Source organism: Rhineura floridana, chromosome 2, assembly GCF_030035675.1.
Source record: "Rhineura floridana isolate rRhiFlo1 chromosome 2, rRhiFlo1.hap2, whole genome shotgun sequence".
Taxonomy (NCBI): domain Eukaryota; kingdom Metazoa; phylum Chordata; class Lepidosauria; order Squamata; family Rhineuridae; genus Rhineura; species Rhineura floridana.
Window position 1 is genome coordinate 126,674,821 of NC_084481.1, and position 18,169 is coordinate 126,692,989.

General features: G+C 40.0%; 1 protein-coding gene across 2 annotated transcripts in view; it reads right to left on the minus strand.

Moving 5' to 3' along the window:
• The window catches only part of SYT9 (synaptotagmin 9), a 145,537-nt gene that overhangs the window by 57,602 nt on the left and 69,766 nt on the right, over nt 1-18,169 (minus strand). For both annotated transcript variants that reach the window (XR_009760620.1, XM_061610509.1), the window contains exons 2-3: nt 5,890-6,235; nt 2,749-3,295 (exon numbers count right to left, since the gene is read on the minus strand). Coding sequence is in view for 1 of the 2 variants with exons in the window: in XM_061610509.1 (XP_061466493.1) it covers nt 2,749-3,295; nt 5,890-6,235 (893 nt within the window). In the remaining variant the exon portion in view is untranslated. The remainder of the gene's footprint in view (nt 1-2,748; nt 3,296-5,889; nt 6,236-18,169) is intronic.

An 18,169-nucleotide genomic window follows, 5' to 3' on the forward strand; every position in this document is an offset into this window, starting at 1 on the left:
ATCTATAAAGCACAGGGTGATTTTCTTCTGAAATTCCTTGCTCCGTTCCTATCCAACATATGTTTGTGATATGATCTCTGGTACCTCTTCCTTTTCTAAATCCAGCTTGGACGTCTGGCATTTCTCGCTCCATATATATGGTAAGAGCCTTATTCAACATCCCTACGCTTGGTTTAAATTTCCCTTTCATTTCTCTAATCTTTTGGAATAGGGCTCTTGTTCTACCCTTTTTGTTGTCCTCTTCTATTTCTATAGAGAAACAATTGTAATAGTTCTCTTTGTCCCTACGTACTAGTCGCTGTACTGTTGCATTTAGGGTTTTGACTGTGCTTCTATCTCCTCTTGCTTTTGCTTTCCTTCTCTCTTTAACCATTTTAAGAGTTTCTTCATTCATCCATTGAGATTTTTCTCTCTTTTTAACTAGAGGTTTTGGTTTTTTTGCATTCTTCCCTGATAATGTCTCTGACTTCATTCCATAGTTCTTCTGGTTCTCTGTCAACTAAGTTTAAAGCCTCAAATCTGTTCCTTATTTGATCTTTATATTCTTCTGGGATGTTATTTGAATTGTACTTTGGCATTATGATTGCTTTGTTGTTCCTCTTTAGCTTTACTCTGATTTTTGATATTACCAGTTCATATCTGTACCGCAGTCTGCTCCTGATCTTGTTTTTGCAGAAAGTATGGAACTTCTCCATCTTCTGCTACCAATTATATAATCATTTCGATTCCTATATTGACCATTTGGTAATGTCCACGTGTACAGTCTTCTTTTTGGTTGTTCAAAAAATGTGTTTGCAAGAAACAAATTATTGGCTTCGCAGAATTCAACAAATCTTTCTCCTGCTTCATTTCTGTCTCCTAAGCCCCATTTTCCCACAATTCCTAGTTCTTCTCTGTTCCCTACTTTTGCATTTCAGTCCCCCGTGATTATCAGAACATCTTGTTTTGGTGTGTGATCAATTTCTTCCTGTACTTCTGCGTAAAATCTCTCCAATTCTTCTTCTTCTTCTGCGTTTGCCATTGGAGCATAGACTTGGATGATGGTTCTGTTAATAGGTTACCCATTTAATCTCACTGATATCACTCGCTCATACCTTGCGTAGTACCTCCTAATTACTTTTGCTACATCACTTCTCACTATTAAAGCAACCCCGTTTCTTCTTGATTTCTCATTTCCTGCATAAAATATTTTGTAGTTGCCTGATTGGAAATGTCCCATTCCCCTCCATTTTAATTCACTCACGCCAATTATTGTAATGTTGATACGTTCCATTTCTTGCTTGACAATTTCTAACTTTTCCTGGTTCATGCTTCTCACATTCCATGTTCCTATTGTGTGCGTCGTACAGCTCCGGACTCTCCTTTCGCATCTGTGCGCATCAGCCTCTGGGCTTCCTTTTGGGTTTGACCCAGCTGCGTCATTAGTCACAGCGCTACTTGTACTTGTCCTTTGTTCTTCCCCAGTAACTCGGTGAGTGCCTTCTGACCTGGGGGTCTCATCTTCCAACACTATCTCGTGTTGCATTTTGGATACTCTGTTCATAGGGTTTTCATGTTAAGAGGTATTCAGAGGTGGTTTACCATTTATTTATTTATTTATTATTTCAATGTATATACCGCCCTTAGCGAAATAGCTCTCAGGGCGGTGAACAAACAAAATAAAATACAATATATCATAATAAAAATACAAAACATATACAAACAAACAACGAAAAGCACAGCAAAAACAAAATAAATACTACAAAAATTAAAATACAGATTAAAAGATTAAAAAAGTTAAGAAGATTAAAATGCCTGGGAGCATTGCCTTCCTCTGAGTTTGGATGCATCTTAGTCTGGTGTTTCAGCTTTAACCATTCCACCTTGGGCGCCCCTGATAGGAGTCTAGCCTCTTGGTCTAGACTCCTGACGGCTTTGCTCTCAGCTTCTTCAACACTCTCCAACCCCCTCACCACGTTAAGGTGTGCATCCTAAAGCGGGAAAGAAGTATCTAGCCTCTGCTTATTTCCCTTACTCTATGATTTCCTTTATGCTAAGCTCTCACAAACAAAAACCTCATTATCATCTCATTCACTTGCCACAATAAGGAAAGTTGGAAAGTTACTGTGGTACTCAGGCAAATGACATCATTGTTCCTGCTCTGAACAACAACGTGCTCCCCTATGTGCCTCTCCACTACACCACTGGTGACTTCTGTCTCAGCAGAACTGACCTGGAACAAAACCACCATGCTATTTTGCTACTCTGTTGATGATGTAGGCTGCACAGTAAATAAGCAAAAAACCTATTATGTTTTAGAAATGTTCACAGTGCCCAAAGATTATGGAAATGCATCTATGGAACTGGAGTTATGGAATCAAGAATGGATTCTGGAAAGCAATGGGTGTGGGGAAGAGAACGTTGGAGTTCTAGAAGAAAAAATTAGGTGCACTGAGAATTTTCAAAGCAGAACATTCAGGCCTGCCAAGCTCTAAAAAGTGATGTTCTCTGTGTTAAATCATATAAATCACTAGAAAATGAAATTAGCAATGAAAATAATATTTAGGAATGCAGTTGAGGCAAAAGAAACAGATTTGTATATAATGAAAAAGTAACTCCTCCATAAAGAATGCATTTAGTCTTCAGGTCAATTTCAGGTAGTGAGAATAATGGATAATTTTCTTCATAAATCTGTCACTTTGGTGCAGTAGCTAAACAGGACAAAGAAGCAGAAAACAAAATCTCGGAATAAAAATAGGTCATACTTACATTGGTGACATATTCAATGTCCTTCCAAATATTACATTCCCTAGGAAAGTCCGACAAATCTAAAAAGTTATCCACTATCACTTGGCCAATCAAGTCATGCCTGGAGAATCGGTCAAAGTCATATACAGAGAAGTGGAGTTTCCTTGTGCTCAAATCATTGTAAGGAACAGGAAATAAAAAAACTTCATCAAACACTGGGTTTAGGGTCTTTCTATGTACTTTAGTCTGGTGTTTCGTTTTTCTATCTGGAAGTAAGTAGATTTTGACATAAGGGTCTGAAGTCCCAGAGAAGTCCTTGGCTGGCAGGTTAACAGCTTTGTGAATCTTCACTATCAGTTGTTCTAAGTCACAGTCGTATTTCACAATAAAGTTGAGTTTCCCACAAGATTTGCTATTATTCCTCCGCCCATCATCTGTGTCCACCGATCTTTGTTTATACAGCTCTGGCTTGATGCGCCCAATCCCTGTCAGCTGCTCCTGCTTTTGGATCTGCTGGATGTTGAAGTCTGGGTTTGAGAGATTGAGTTGCCTTCGGATTGAATTATGCCTTAAATAAAACAAGACAGACAGATGTGATTAGATTGGTAGGAATATGAAATCTCTATATCGTTATTAAGTTTTGTGAATCAAAATTTTGGAAAATTAAGAATTTTTAAAAATAATTCTCCCCCATAGCTCATCTCAGCTGCTGCTGTTCTTTCCAGACAGACTTATGTCTTGACTGCATCCCTATTCCTGCTCTTTCCAATCACCTGTATCACCTGGGCTTCAAGTAATGGAGTGTGGAGGCTCTTTGCATGTTCCTCCTCCTTTCAATAGTTCCTTTCATTGCATCCTGGCTGTGTCAATTTCACATCTCTTTCTCAATTGTCAAAGTATTCATCTAATTCATGCCTAGTCCCTTCCATAATTTGGAACTTAAGTCAGGTTTGCTTTAAGTGGATGCTACAACTTGCACACTCAGTTTCAAATTGCAGCATCTCATGCCCTGGTGTTGCTGTGTTCTGCTCCCCTGGCCCCACCCATATATGTCAATCATCTCTCCCTTTTGATCAGAGGTCCAAAGTGCCTTGCTACTTACGAAACACGGATGTATTTGTCCATTCAGTGAAGCCACTCAATAGATTTTAAAAAGTGGAAACAAGCTTATGATAGAGTATTAGCTACGATGGTAAAAATTGACTGTATGCATTTGGAGAGACAGTATACCTTTGATTGTCAGATGCTGGGGCAAATTACAGGGAATAGCTATCTTCATCATGTCTTGCTTGTGAAGTCGTTGGCCACTGTCAGCAACAGTGCACTGAAGTGGATGAACCATAGATCTGATACTGCCCTGCAGTTTTTATGTTGACTCTGGCCCACAATCATTAACACTCCCATCCCTTTCATACACTCCCCTTTGTGCAATTTTGTTCAGTCAGTGCTCCCCTGGTGATTTTACATCCCACTCCTCCACTCTATCAAAGCTGTGGCTAAAACCTAGCACTTCCTATTTCAAACTCTCACAAGTGCTTTATTAACCTGTTCTATTTTTGTTGGAATCTTTGCAGGGATGTATCAGCACCCACCACTGCAGAGATAAGTGCAAATGAACATACTTTGCAGGATTAAATTGAGGCTACCTTCAGTTACTACAGGTCTTTAACACCCTTGCAATTTTGTCAAGCTTATAAAACAGCAAAAATGTGCAGGGCTCTTTCTATATGTTGCTCATAAATGTCAGGCTCCTATGGGAACACTTGCAAAAGCACATGTCATGTGTTCTTCAAGTTTGCCTCTAGTACATTACTAATTCATGGCAGTCTTTTTAAAAGCTTAACTCTTTCTGAACAGTCACTTTTATTTTGGGCAAGCCACTAGTCAGCATCATCAGGTGTGTATGCATGTAATATATATAATATGTGTGTGTGTGGTGTGTGTATTTACTGAGACAAGTATTTCTCTATACAGTAGAAGCTTGTTATAACATGGCTTACTGTACAGCAGCTTCGGCTATACCACAGGGATGATGATTTCCCCTGATCAAATTCTGTTTACAGAATGTGGCTTTCGTTATAATGCGAAAGCCCTATAATGTGGTTGCATTCTTTGGCCCCCATCCCCGGTTTTATAACAAGCATTTACTGTGTAAGTAAAGTAATGTTAATATAATGACAGAGAGGCTTAAAGCCAGTAGACACAGCAGAATGTGTATGTGGATTTCTCAAACTAAACATCTATGTTTATAACACTTTTTAGATCAAGTTATAGCCTAAAAGGAAGAATGGCTGATTTCACAAGAGTCTCAGAGAAAAATCCCCAAGCCTGTGTTGAAAAATGTGACTTTGATTTTATTATGAAAACAGTGTTTGAAGTGTACTGCTCTCTCCCTTTTGTCATAAATTGCTAGATGTAGCAACAGGGTGGGGTACAAAAGCTGTCAGGCAATAAGAAATTGGATCACAAAGTGCAGACAACTTAGCAATTTGTGATCCCTTGAGACATTTTCCATCGTCTGAAATGCTAGCTAGACTAAAGCCTCCCTACATGCTTACTGAGACACAGCAGCAAAGTGGACAAGGGATATAGAAGAGACTCCACATCCCTTGCTTCACACAGGATGCTCCTTTGTGCCCCAGAATGAAGAAGGGGGTCAGGCAAGCCTCAGGCAGTCGGAGAGAACAGGGTTATTTTACCCACTTCCTTCTCCTCTAAGTCTCCTAACTCCCTCTCTGAATATTGAAAACTGTACCAATCCTTTCTTCCTTGACTTTTCCTTTTCTCTGGGTTTTATGTTTGATCCTCCAGACACATGCATTTTCCTGGCTCTCTTATGACCAGGCCTTTACTCAAAAGTCTTTCAAGTACTTTTATGTATGACTCACGAAGCCTCTCTCAGGATCATGGGAACTGGAAAATGGCGGCAGGGAGTGCACTGACTGCCCATCTGTTCCATATCAGAGGTGATATCTCTAAACCGGTCTCTGCCTTCTTCTCCTTTCCCCATCAAGATTCCTGCTCCAGCATTCAGTAAAGCAAACCCAAATCTCCACCTGTGCATTTCCCTGTGATCAAGGCACCCGTCCGGTAAGAAATACCTTTCACCAAGAAAAGCTTTACACTGTATGGTCACCTCTGTTTCTTACTGTAGCTACTGACCGAGCAGAAGGAGTTGGCTCTGTGATCTGTCGATGCATCCGAACATTGTGCACACAGTTCTCCTTGGTCCCTGTCTTAGCATCCAATGGAATGTCAGGGGATGTGTGGCTAATCTTCATGGAAGAGTCAGGGTAGGTAGTAGGCTGTCCCAGGTAATCCTCGCTATACTCATGGTCATTGGTGTCTGTATCTGTATAGTTCAGTGATTCCTGCTTTTCCTTGTTTCCAGGCAGGCCACGTTCTCGCCAAGGAACCCAACAAAGCTTCCAGGATACAAACAGAGATACCCCAAACAAAGCAAGTCCACACGCTGTGACAACTAAGGACAGTAAACTCACTGTGATATCTGGGGGAAAAGAGAAGAAAAACAAATGCGTGTTAACAGTACAGTAGGGCCCCACTCATATGGTGGGTTACGTTTTGCTCCCCCCACTGTAAAGCGAAAACCGCTGTAAAGCAGAACCCATTGAATAGACTGGTGCACGATGCCCAAAAACCACCATAAAAGCAGAACAAGTGCCGTATGAGTGGGGCTTTAGTCTAAATTCGTCTGAGACCGTTGCATTAGTGAATCGCTGTAAAGCGGGGCCCTACTGTAGAAGGAGAACTCAGTTCTAAGATAAGCACCTCTGAAAATTTAACAGAACTAGATGCTACTGTCCAGGTCACAAAACAAAACAAAGCATTTATTATTTCCCTTCTCCACTCAAGAAAAAAGATATTTAATCAAACTAGCACAGGTCTTGCAATGTTTATCGAATGTTGTTTTATAGGAAACATTGTTTTACCATATATACTTTTCTTTTTAATCGAATGCCTCTGTTTTATGTACCACACCTCTCTCTATTTCTCTCTTGCTTTCCTCGCCCCCAGTCCCCAGTTATTTGGGAGGCATCAACTGCAAGGTGCTTCTGATATTTATTTAAAAAACACATCTCTTTTGTCAGGCTTTTCCCAACCATTAACTCTAGTCCAGTTGTCTTATATTTCTTATACTTTTTTTTTATATGATATATTTTAATGTATTTTCTATGTTGTAGATAAATTCAGGGTTTGTAATGGTAAGCAGTATACAAATGCTGTTAAATAACTAAACTGATTTTTGGAGTATTATTGCATATTTATAGTTGGTTTTAATTGATGTTAACTACTCTGTGTGATATATAAGCATTAGTAGGGTGAATTCTCTCTCTCTCTCTCTCCCCCCCACACACACACAGCCTGAAGGAAACAGCCATCTTGTTATTGATCCCTTCCCACAACTGGTATTGGGACATATTACTAAATTCTGATTTAGACTGAATGTACAGAAGAACTTCCTGTTGATACAAGCAATAGAAAGATTTCCTTAGAAGTCTGTTTTTAAGCAGAAACTGGATGGCCACCTACCAGGAATGCTGTAGCAGCACATTTCCTGCATTGGCAAAGGACTGTACTAGATGATTTTTGAGGTGACCTTTGAGGGAATATTATTCTATGTTTCCATGTTGAAAATAGCACATTGTTGTAGTATGAAAACCAACAGGACGAAAGCTTTTGCTATGGACTGCTTGTTTTCAGTGTTGTTTAATTATAGTTCACCTGGTTGATACGGCCGTTTAGCTACCTCTTGGATCCTAATGAATGGTAAGGTACTGTATAAATATTTTACATAAATAATAAAGCCTTTTGCTCTTTAATTGTGTGTGTGTGTGTGCGCGCGCAAATGCATACACACATACACAGTAGGAACATCACACATCCTTCAAAGAACAAACACAATCCATAAAGAAGAAAATGTTGTTGAAATTGTGGAAAGTAGCTATTTCTATTTTTAAAAGAGCTGCAAGAACACAGATACATCTGCCATGCAGCACTAGTTACTCTTTTGTGAATGACAATATCAGTTTTTTATTTGGATGCTCATCCACGAGGCCTTCAAGGAGATTTTAGCAGGTACCTTCCCAAGGCAGCACAACAGTCCTGCAAACCCACTTGCCAGTGACTGAACTGCAATCAAAAACAAAAAAACACCTTGTGTATTGTACACAAAAAGTGAAGGTCAAGAGTACTTCCATGTCTCCAAAAAGAACTCACAGTCTATAATTTTGGATAAGTATCATCCAAGGTTTACCATCAACCTTACTACACTTTTCTTGGCGTAGTTCAGCTCTTCTAAACTTATTTATCTAGACATAAATATATTTATGCATGCTGTTATTTCTTGGCCTAGAGTCAGCAACTTGTACCTCCTTGTGACAGACCCTGGCTGCTCAAACATACAGAAACTGCAACTGGATAGTTCAGTTTTCAGACCTTTGTCCATACTCAAGGTAAAGACTGCCTTTCTTTCTTACAAGCTCAGTTTTCAAAAGACTCACAGCAGTGAACCAGTACCTCAATAGCTGTAAAGGTCACAGCTCAGCTGCACAGACAGTAAGTACATATTTTAGGGGCAGTGTGTGCCACTGAAACTTACAGATACCAGATTCTCCTTTACATAATATCAGATTCTCCTTATATATATATTAAGGCAGAGGACAGGGAGCATATCTTTCTACCATTACAATACCTGAACGTTCTAATATTTCTAAAATCATTTGTCCCAGCTCTCTGAAATCTGGCATGGCATATCTATCTTGTGAGTGTTATCAGCATGCCAGTTTTTTTAAAATGGTTTAAAAAATGGCTGTAAATTGTCCTTCAACTAAAGGGGTCTTTTAAAATCTACAATAGACATTGGCTCAATTTGGGCATAATGCCAAACCACAGTTTAACAGTATGGGGATGATCCTTTGGATCACATGCTCCCCTCCCCTCCCTTTAGAGCAGCCTGTAGGAGTTTGGAAGAATCTGCTTCCTGGTTTAAATGAGACACATTTCTTAATGGTAAGAACAGTTCAACAACTGAACCAATTTCCTAGGCAGAAGATGGGCTTTCCCTCACTGGAGGTCTCCAGGCAGAAGCTAAATAGTGATCTGTTGGGGATGTTCTAGTTTTCAATTTTCTGCATTAAGCAAGGAATTAGACTAGATGATCTACAATAGGGATGGGGAACCTGTGGCTGTCCAGATGTTGCCCTTTTTTTTCAAAGTTATACTAATAAAAAATGTTTTTGCGCTACTCATATCAGCCCAAGCCAGCATGGCCAATGGTGAGAGTGATGGGAGCTATAGTCCAATAACATCTAGAGGGCCACAGGTCCCTAGCCTACAAGCTTTCCTATAACTCTTAATATTTTTAGTCATACTGGGATTGAGGCAGAGTCCTCTCCTTCTCTGGACATTAGAACAGCCTTTTTGGCCTGGAGGAAGGGCCTTTCCCCATGCTAACTGTCCTCCTTCATTCAAGGAGAGAACTAGTGATCGTCTTTTGTAGTACGAGAACAGGTTTTAGTAGTATAGCTTTAACAAAAAGAACACTCTCCCAGCTTTTAGGGTTTTCTAAGTCCCTTGGAGGCCTTCCGGCAACAAATGACTAACTTATCTAATAAACATTGTTTTTATTATTGTTGTTGTTGTTTGTTGTTGAGATAAGTGACTGTAAAGAACAGGAACATAGCATAAAGAAAGCAGAGTAAAGCTATTAGAGGTGTTCGGATGACCCCTCTCACATGTTCCCCAAAAGCATGAGGTAGTTGCAGGATCGCAAAGGCCAGCCACGCCCCCTCAGCACTGGCACATGCACCAGCAATGTCCCCCAGCAGCTGTGCTATTGATTACAACATGTACAGGCCATACACACATAGGATGCTCACACACATGATTTCTCCACACAAAGGAGGGTCCTGGACCAATCAGGATTCCACCTCATCATGGGAAACCCTATCCAGATAAAGCATCTTCATACTGATGCTGACTGATCCTGCTTTCCCCTCAATGTGTGAGGGGTACTCTTATGAACACCTCTTTTCAACATTTAACATTGGAGAAAGTCTTGGGCAGCAGCACTTGGTATAAAATTGGGTTATTTCAAGTATGCCTCTTTTCCATCTGTGACAGTTTGGAGGGTATGCTCCAGTTCTACTTGTCCTTATACCAGACAACAAGGTCTCACACAGGATCTCCAGCTCATTGCAATGCTGCAATGTCTCTTATATGGCAATGCATGCCAGTGTTGGATTATTTGGGCCTGCCTATACGTGCTAATGCAAGTGTGCATTTAGTAGCACTCTCACAATCCGCTTCAGGCATGAGAGATGGTGGTGCCTCTTTGGTAAAGTGCCACCAAGAATTTTCTACTTTGTCACAGGTACTGGGGAGCTGAATGGGAGCATCAGTTGGAAGTCAAAAGAAAAGTCCTGCTGGACCAGACTAGTATATATAGCCTCATAAGTAGCACCGATATATGGTGGACTAGATAGCCCAATTTTTCCCAATCTAGTGCCTTTCCCATGGTTGGGATTACAATTCTCATCAGCCCTACCCAACATGGCCAATGATGGGAATTGCAGTTCAAAACATTTGAAGGGCACCAGGTTGGTTGGTAGCCTACCAAGGTTTTTTCTTTTCTTTCCCATTTTCTATGGCATAATATCAAGCTAAGCAGAACTGGCTCACATACTGCTTCAAACTAGGGACCTTACTTTCCTAAGAGACTGCTCTCTCCTCACTTTGTTTAAGGAAGTTTCAGTAGTGCCAGATCACATGCCCATGTCAGGAAAAAATGTTTATCAACTGAGTTTTTAAATATATTTAACAGTGTTAGCAGTGGTGTGCTGGTAAATATTTAACAACCAGCTGGATTTAGAAAGGGAAGAGGCACCAGGGATCATTTTGCAAGCATACGCTGGATAATGGAATGGACCAAGGTATTTCAGAAGAAAATCACCCTGTGCTTTACAGATTACAGCAAAGTCTTTGATTGTGTAGATAACAAAAAACTATGAAACGGTTTTAAAAGAAATGGGGGTACCACAGTATCTCACTGTTCTGATGCACAACCTATACTCTGGACAAGAGGCTAGCGTAAGGACAGAATATGGAGAAAACAGTTGGTTCTCCATCGGAAAGGATGCGAGACAGGGGTGCATTTTATCATCCTATCTGTTTAATCTATACGCAGAACACATCATATGGAAAGCGAGATTGGCCCAAGATCAGGAGGTGTGAAAATTGAGGGATAAATATCAGTAATTTAAGATATGTAGATGATACCATACTCTTAGCAGAAACCAGTAATGATCTGAAACGAATGCTGATGCAAGTTAAAGAGGAAAGCACAAAAGCAGGACTACAGCTGAACGTCAAGAAGACTAAAGTAATGATAACAGAAGATTTATGTAACTTCAAAGTTGATAATGAGGACATTGAACTTGTCAAGGATTATCAATATCTTGGCACAGTCATTAACCAAAATGGAGACAATAATCAAGAAATCAGAAGAAGGCTAGGACTGGGGAGGGCAGTTATGAGAGAACTAGAAAAGGTCCTCAAATGCAAAGATGTATCACTGAACACTAAAGTCAGGATCATTCAGACCATGGTATTCCCAATCTCTATGTGTGGATGTGAAAGTTGGACAGTGAAAAAAGCGAATAAGAGAAAAATCAACTCCTTTGAAATGTGGTGCTCGAGGAGTGCTCTGTGCATATCATGGACTGCAAAAAAGACAAATAATTGGGTGTTAGAACAAATTAAACCAGAACTGTCACTAGAAGCTAAAATGATGAAACTGAGCTTGTCATACTTTGGACACATCATGAGAAGACATGATTCACTAGAAAATACAATAATGCTGGGAAAAACAGAAGGGAGTAGAAAAAGAGGAAGACCAAACAAGAGATGGATTGATTCCATAAAGGAAGCCACAGACCTGAACTTACAAGATCTGAACAGGGTGGTACATGACAGATGCTCTTGGAGGTCGCTGATTCATAGGGTCGCCATAAGTCATAGTTGACTTGGAGGCACATAACAACAACCTCTTCAAAGTACTGATAAGCCTCTTGTTTTAATTAAAATAATTATAAATTCTTGCTCTTATCACTAATGGGAGTTAATTATGTTGCATATGCCCATAGTAAATTTTCAGATACTTTCAGACCCTCAGCAATTTTCAAGTGGTCTATGTAGAAGAAAAGTTTGGGAACCCCTGGTATAAGACATCTGCTTATGTCCCTATGCTGCTCTCACCCCTCATTTAGGTGCCTGGGATGCTTGCGTGTGGACATACCTCCTTACAATTATGGAAAGTGATTCTTAATCATAAGTCTCCAGACACAAAGTTACATAGGTATTTATCAGTTGTTTAGTAGAAAATTCAGAAGTACAGAGTCCCTTCATGATAGTTGCAGCCACACACACCCTTTTTTGCTCCTGGATTAAGAATGAGATCTTTGTTAATGCATTCTCTCACAATAACAAACATCTGTATGAGTCAATCAGCATGTAAGTGGAGAGCGTTAGCAACTGAGAAGAGTCTTCTCAGTGGCTGACTCATCTCCTTTCACTCTGATTGGCTCCAATCAGCAGGAAAGGCAAGGAAGCATATTAGAAGACTCTTCTCAGTGACTAACACACTCCCTTTTCATGCTGATTGTAGGATACTTGGAGACATAGGGACCCTGCTCCCAAAAAAGCAGAGGGACTAAGACCCCCTGGGTGACTACCCTACTGGTGCTTATGGACATGACCATAAAATATTTTGTGACGTGCAAATTCGATATTATTTATTAAGTGTGTTTAGGATTACACTGATGGCATTCCCAAATATGTACTTTCACACAGACTTTGGTTTTCCATAACACAATGTTTGCCCAAGCCTCCACACTTGGGGGGGGGCACTACTTGCACACCCCTTCCATAAGCACATCAAAGTTGGATACACACCTGAACCAAGACCCAGACATTAGGGCACTCAAAAGAAAAAGGTAATTACAGTGGCTGAGTAGATCTTGTACAGTGGTTATACTGACTGGGCAGCCACTGTCCTTCATATTTTTCAAAATACTTTTTCCTATACAAAGATTAAATTTATGTATATGAAAAAGTAATATATGAAGTGGTCTCAATAGTGAGAAAAGTAAACAAGTGAATGGTGATCCAAATGTTTTTCATTCTCACGTTATGAAGCTAGCTGCCAGATGTTGTATCACCTTCCCTACGCATGCAGCGTAGACTGAAAAAACAGCACCCAAGCCACCATTCAATACGTGCATGTGTTCTTTCCAACATGAATCTACAGGTCTCAAAAGGTAATGTGTGACAAAGTCCTCAAACACCTTATAACATGCCTCAAACATGGTCTCTTGTTCTACCAGCATGCCTTCACACCTTCACTTTGCCAAAACATAAGGATAGCTAAATTGCTTTTAGGGAGGTTCACAATTATGAGTTCCTATTTATTTAATCTAAAAATATTTAAAATACATAAAAACAGCCAGGGGAAGATATTGGAGAAATATAAAACAAATACAAATAAAAAGGGGGAGGAAGGTGAAGAGACCTTAAATGTGCTACTCACCATCTCTCAGCCTATCCTCCCCTCAGGATGAAAACAATGGAGAACCATGACCACCCCCAGGAAGAAAGGCACACTTAAAATGTAGAGGAAAAAATCATCTACAACCATAGTGTGAAATCAAATACTTATTAGAACACAGTATGAAAAAATATTTATATAAACATGACTATCAAATATGTTTATGAATTACACAATCTGTAAATATATTTATAGTGCAATCTGATGTTTGTTTACTCAGAAGCAAGTCCCAATGTATTCAATGGGGCTTACTCAAACTGCGAAGTGTGCAGAGAACTACAGCCTCAAGCGATAAGGAACTTGTTCTTTCAACTTGTTCTTTTAAGTTGAGACCTTATCCCAGTCTGAGTCTGTGTTGGAATTGCTTTTTAATATGTTTTTAAGCCTTTTCTTTTTTAAAAAAAGATGTTTTTTCAAAGCTTTTAAAAATATTTTCAAAGATGTTTTAATAAATTTTAAACTCTGTTTTTTATGATGTTTTAAAGTGCTTTTAGTACTTTTGTTTGCCGCCCTGGGCTCCTACTGGAAGGAAAGGCGGCATATAAATCAAATAATAAATAAATAAACTTCATTCACCCAACCCAAAATTCAGAATCGTGCCTCATTAGGCTGTTTTTCAACTGTTCTTGCTTTATGGTTAATGGATTTTAAAGGGATTTATTTCTTATTGAGAGTTGCTTTGGTTTCCCAACCCTACCTCACAGGGTTGTTGGAAAGACTCCACACACACACACACACACACACACACACACACACACACACAGAGCAGATGTATAAATACATACAGCCCATATAATAGTTTATTGTCAAACCACTTGGTCATTGTAGAAAAATCAGTATTAGTTTAAAAAAAATCAGTATTAGTTTCCTACAGAATAAAAACTGTAATACCTGCCTACTTGCTTTAAAATAGGACTGGAGAGGAGACAGAAAGAGTTAGAACACAAACACAATCCTTTTTTACATTCGCTCAAAAGTCCCATTAATTTACAGCACATTCATAACCATGTCTACTCAAAAGTGAGTCCTACTGAATTCAATGGGATTTACTCTGGGCATATGGGATTAGTATTGCTTTTACCCCCACAAAAGCAAGTATTGGGAAGATTTTGAAAACACTGCCCAGGATCTGACTCCTGCACACAAGAGGGAAAACACCTGAAATGTATATACTTACCCAATTTATGAGATTTTCAGATATGGGGGGAGGAACCACCATTTTCTGGCATTGCAATGAGGTTTTCTAGACACTGCCTCAGGTCAACCAAACTGGCTTCAAACTGATTGACTGAAATCCTGAACAGGTGGGGTTAGACTGAGCTACGAAGTGCTATATAGGACAGATTTGTTTTAAAAAAAGATTTAACAGTGGGGGGTGGCTGACGTTTTTATGTATATCTCGAGAACCGGACCACCTAGAAACTTAATTATTTTTTTAAATTAAAGCTAAGAATACAGGCCACCTAAGGGGCTAAACGGGCGCTGGGTGGTATGCAAAGAATCTGGGTAAAACCCGGCTAACCGGGCAATATGGCCACCCTAACTACAACTCCCATCAGCCCCAGCCAGCATGGCCACTGGATTGGTTGATGGGAGTTGCAAGTTCAAACAAGTAACTTTTCTAAGCTCTGCCCAGAAGCCCATGCTTCTGGCACATGTCTTTCGTCCACCAATCAGAGGAGCAGAAGACTTCCCCTGCTCCCTCTGTTAACAAACGGCTCGCAAAATTCTCAAAACTTTAACAATCAGCTCTCGTGAGCCGGTGCGAGCTGGCTCCAGCACACCACTGAGTGTTAGTATCCTGAGGGGTTGACTTGACAGAATGTAGGCTCTTTATGTCCCCATAAAAAGAGTAAAAGGAGTGGTTTAAACATGGCCTCTTGTCATTTGTTTTGTCTTTCCCAAATGAAAACATGCAAAACAGAAAGGAAAGCACTAAAAAGTCAGTGTGGTGTAGTGGTTATGGTGTTGGACTACGACTTGGGAGATCAGGGTTCGAATCCTCACATAGCCATGAAGCTCACTGGGTGACCTTGGGCCAGTCACTGCCTCTCAGCCTCAGAGGAAGGCAATGGTAAACCCCCACTGAATATCACTTACCATGAAAACCCGATTCATAGGGTCACCATAAGTCGGGATCGACTTGAAGGCATTTCCACTTCATTTTCAAAGAGTCACTAAACAAGAGTCAAGTGGGGGTCCATTACAGTGGGAGACAAAGTAGAAATACACATGCAAACAAAGGAACAGGAAATCTCAATTACAAAGACACTTTACTTTCCCTTGGCTCTTTTGTGTTTACAAGAAAGACTGTCTGCTTCTTACATTTATATCCCTCAGGAAATTCAATGCACCTTGACCTTCCTGCCTTCCACTGACAATGTAATGACTACAAACCATGGAGAAGTGGGCAAAAGTCTGCATAAAAAAGAATATATTATTAATAATTGTGAAATGCTGTCTCCAAGAAGGCATGCCAGGTGCCATCTTTATTCATCTTTAGGCACCAGGTAGTCTTTTTTTATTCTTTACCCAGGCCTTTTGCCCTTGATGAGTGAGGTCTTAGCTGCTGATGACCTCTTCTAGTGGGGCACAAATTCATACCTGCCCTTCACTACATTAATTTGTATTGGTTTTTTAACTGGTTTTTAATTGTCAGGAGTGTTTTTAGATTTTATTGAATCTGTTGTTTTTAATTGGTAAATGTAAATCCTTGGTGAGAAAAGCAACCAAGAAATGTAATAGTAGTAGGAATAAATATTAGTGAAAATATCATTAAAATGCATTATATTAGGAAAAACTGCTTGCACTAAAACCCAAGCAACAGCTCTAAGCAGCAGTATTGCTAAGAAATTGACAGCCATCTTTGGCTCAATTGGAGACGGGGGATGGCGAGCTCCCTCCTCGCTAATGACTGCAGGGCCCTGACATTTGGCCCCAAAGTCTGTCTCTTGTGGCGCACTGGGTAAATTCCAGTGAAGCTTATCGACACTAGTTTAAAAGATTAAAAGCAGTTGGATCAGGCCATAAACCTATCTAGTCCAGCATTCTGTTCTCAGTGGCCAACAAGATGCCTATGGGAAGCACAATAGCCTTCTTGTGTTCCCCAGCAACTGTATTCAGAAACACAGAGTTTCAGAGCAGAAAAGCTGCTCAGGGATTATAATATAAAATATATTATATATATATTAATATAAAAATAATGCTATTATCAACATTTTGTTGATTTCCCACCTCTCTCCCCATCTAGGGGAATACCAAATATCCTGAGTCTACTAGAGAGGAGGATCCAGAAAGGGAGGTAAAGGTTCCCTGCAGGTTAGGTTATTTGCAGTAATGTACCTTGTGATTCCTGGAGGAAGCGGACTGCCTTCAAGTCGATCCCAACTTATGGTGACCCTATGAATAGGGTCTTCATGGTAATCGGTATTCAGAGGTGGTTTACCACTGCCTTCCTCTGAGGCTGAGAGGCAGTGATTGGCCCAAGGTCACCCAGTGTGCTTCATGGCTGTGTGGGGATTTGAACCCTGGTCTCCCGTAGTCCAACACTCAACCCACTGCACCACGCTGGCTCTCTTCCTGGAGGAAAGCCCTGCACTAATCTAGTCTCCTTGAAATAGGTGCAGTTAACTCTCTAACCCTGGGCATGATCCATTTCAATATTTGAGATGCAGAACTATGCTATAGGTTCAGATTTGATGTTATAAGCCCCCAAAAGAAGATTGTACTGCAGAAGGCATCAGAAGAAAGGCTGCTTAGTTGCAGATTTTGGTAACTTTTAGACTTTGGAGGTGATTTTTGTTCACACACTGTAGATGCCTTTTGATACCTTCTAAATTTGACTGGACAGACATTTCTTTTTCTTGCTTTCCTTTGAGGATGTTTTTGGAGAGGAGTTTGAATTCCTCACTTTTCCTTTTCTATAGGCAAGAGTGAGCAATGCCTCGCTGCCCAAGAAACTACATCACCCAACAACACATTCCATTTTTTGCCAGCAAGCCCTGCCTATATTGTGTGATAGAGAGATGATGGCTGGAACGACAGTCATTCCAAAATCCCTGTTATAATCTTTGCCAACTTTTATGAACACAGTTCTTGTTTTAAATAATGAGTGTTGTCATTTTGTATGTGATCTTGCAGAATATCATGAGCAGTCTGGGGATGACGACAACTGTGTACAATATTGTCAATAAGCTTGGATGAAAAAGGAGTATTTTACACTTTCCACATCTAGCTTTAAAATAATTTGAAAGCCAGTGGCACTGCTATACTTTATATTCTTTTCAGACCCCAAAGCTTCTAGTTTTTGCAATTACATACAATTATGTTGTACATTAACTATGAAAAGGACAATTGTCACACACATCTAACCAAATTATAAGTAAACAGCTGATTCGCAATTGACTATCAATGAATCAAATGAGAGAGACATACATAAGAGCAGCAGGTCGTTTGGTAAACAGTCCTCATAGAGTTTCTACACTACACTGTAGCAAACTAGCTGCACTGGGGGAGAAGGAGAAGAGCAGAATAACCAAAGACAAGCACATCTGTGAGATTGCCACACATGTGGAATTTGATATCTGACACTTAATTCAGCTTACCTTGCTTTCAGAGATGCAGAAAAACTAACACATTGACAATACCTTATGAAAGAAGCCAGATGAGAAGCAAGCAACATTTCTCATGCCCAAGAAGTGAGGCTTTAACGGCATGTGCAACCTTTTGACCTTTCATTATGCTGTTTCCTATTTCCTGGCACATGTCTCTACAATGCACTTATCCACACCTTCTCCATTCTTTCAGTCTATGCCCCAA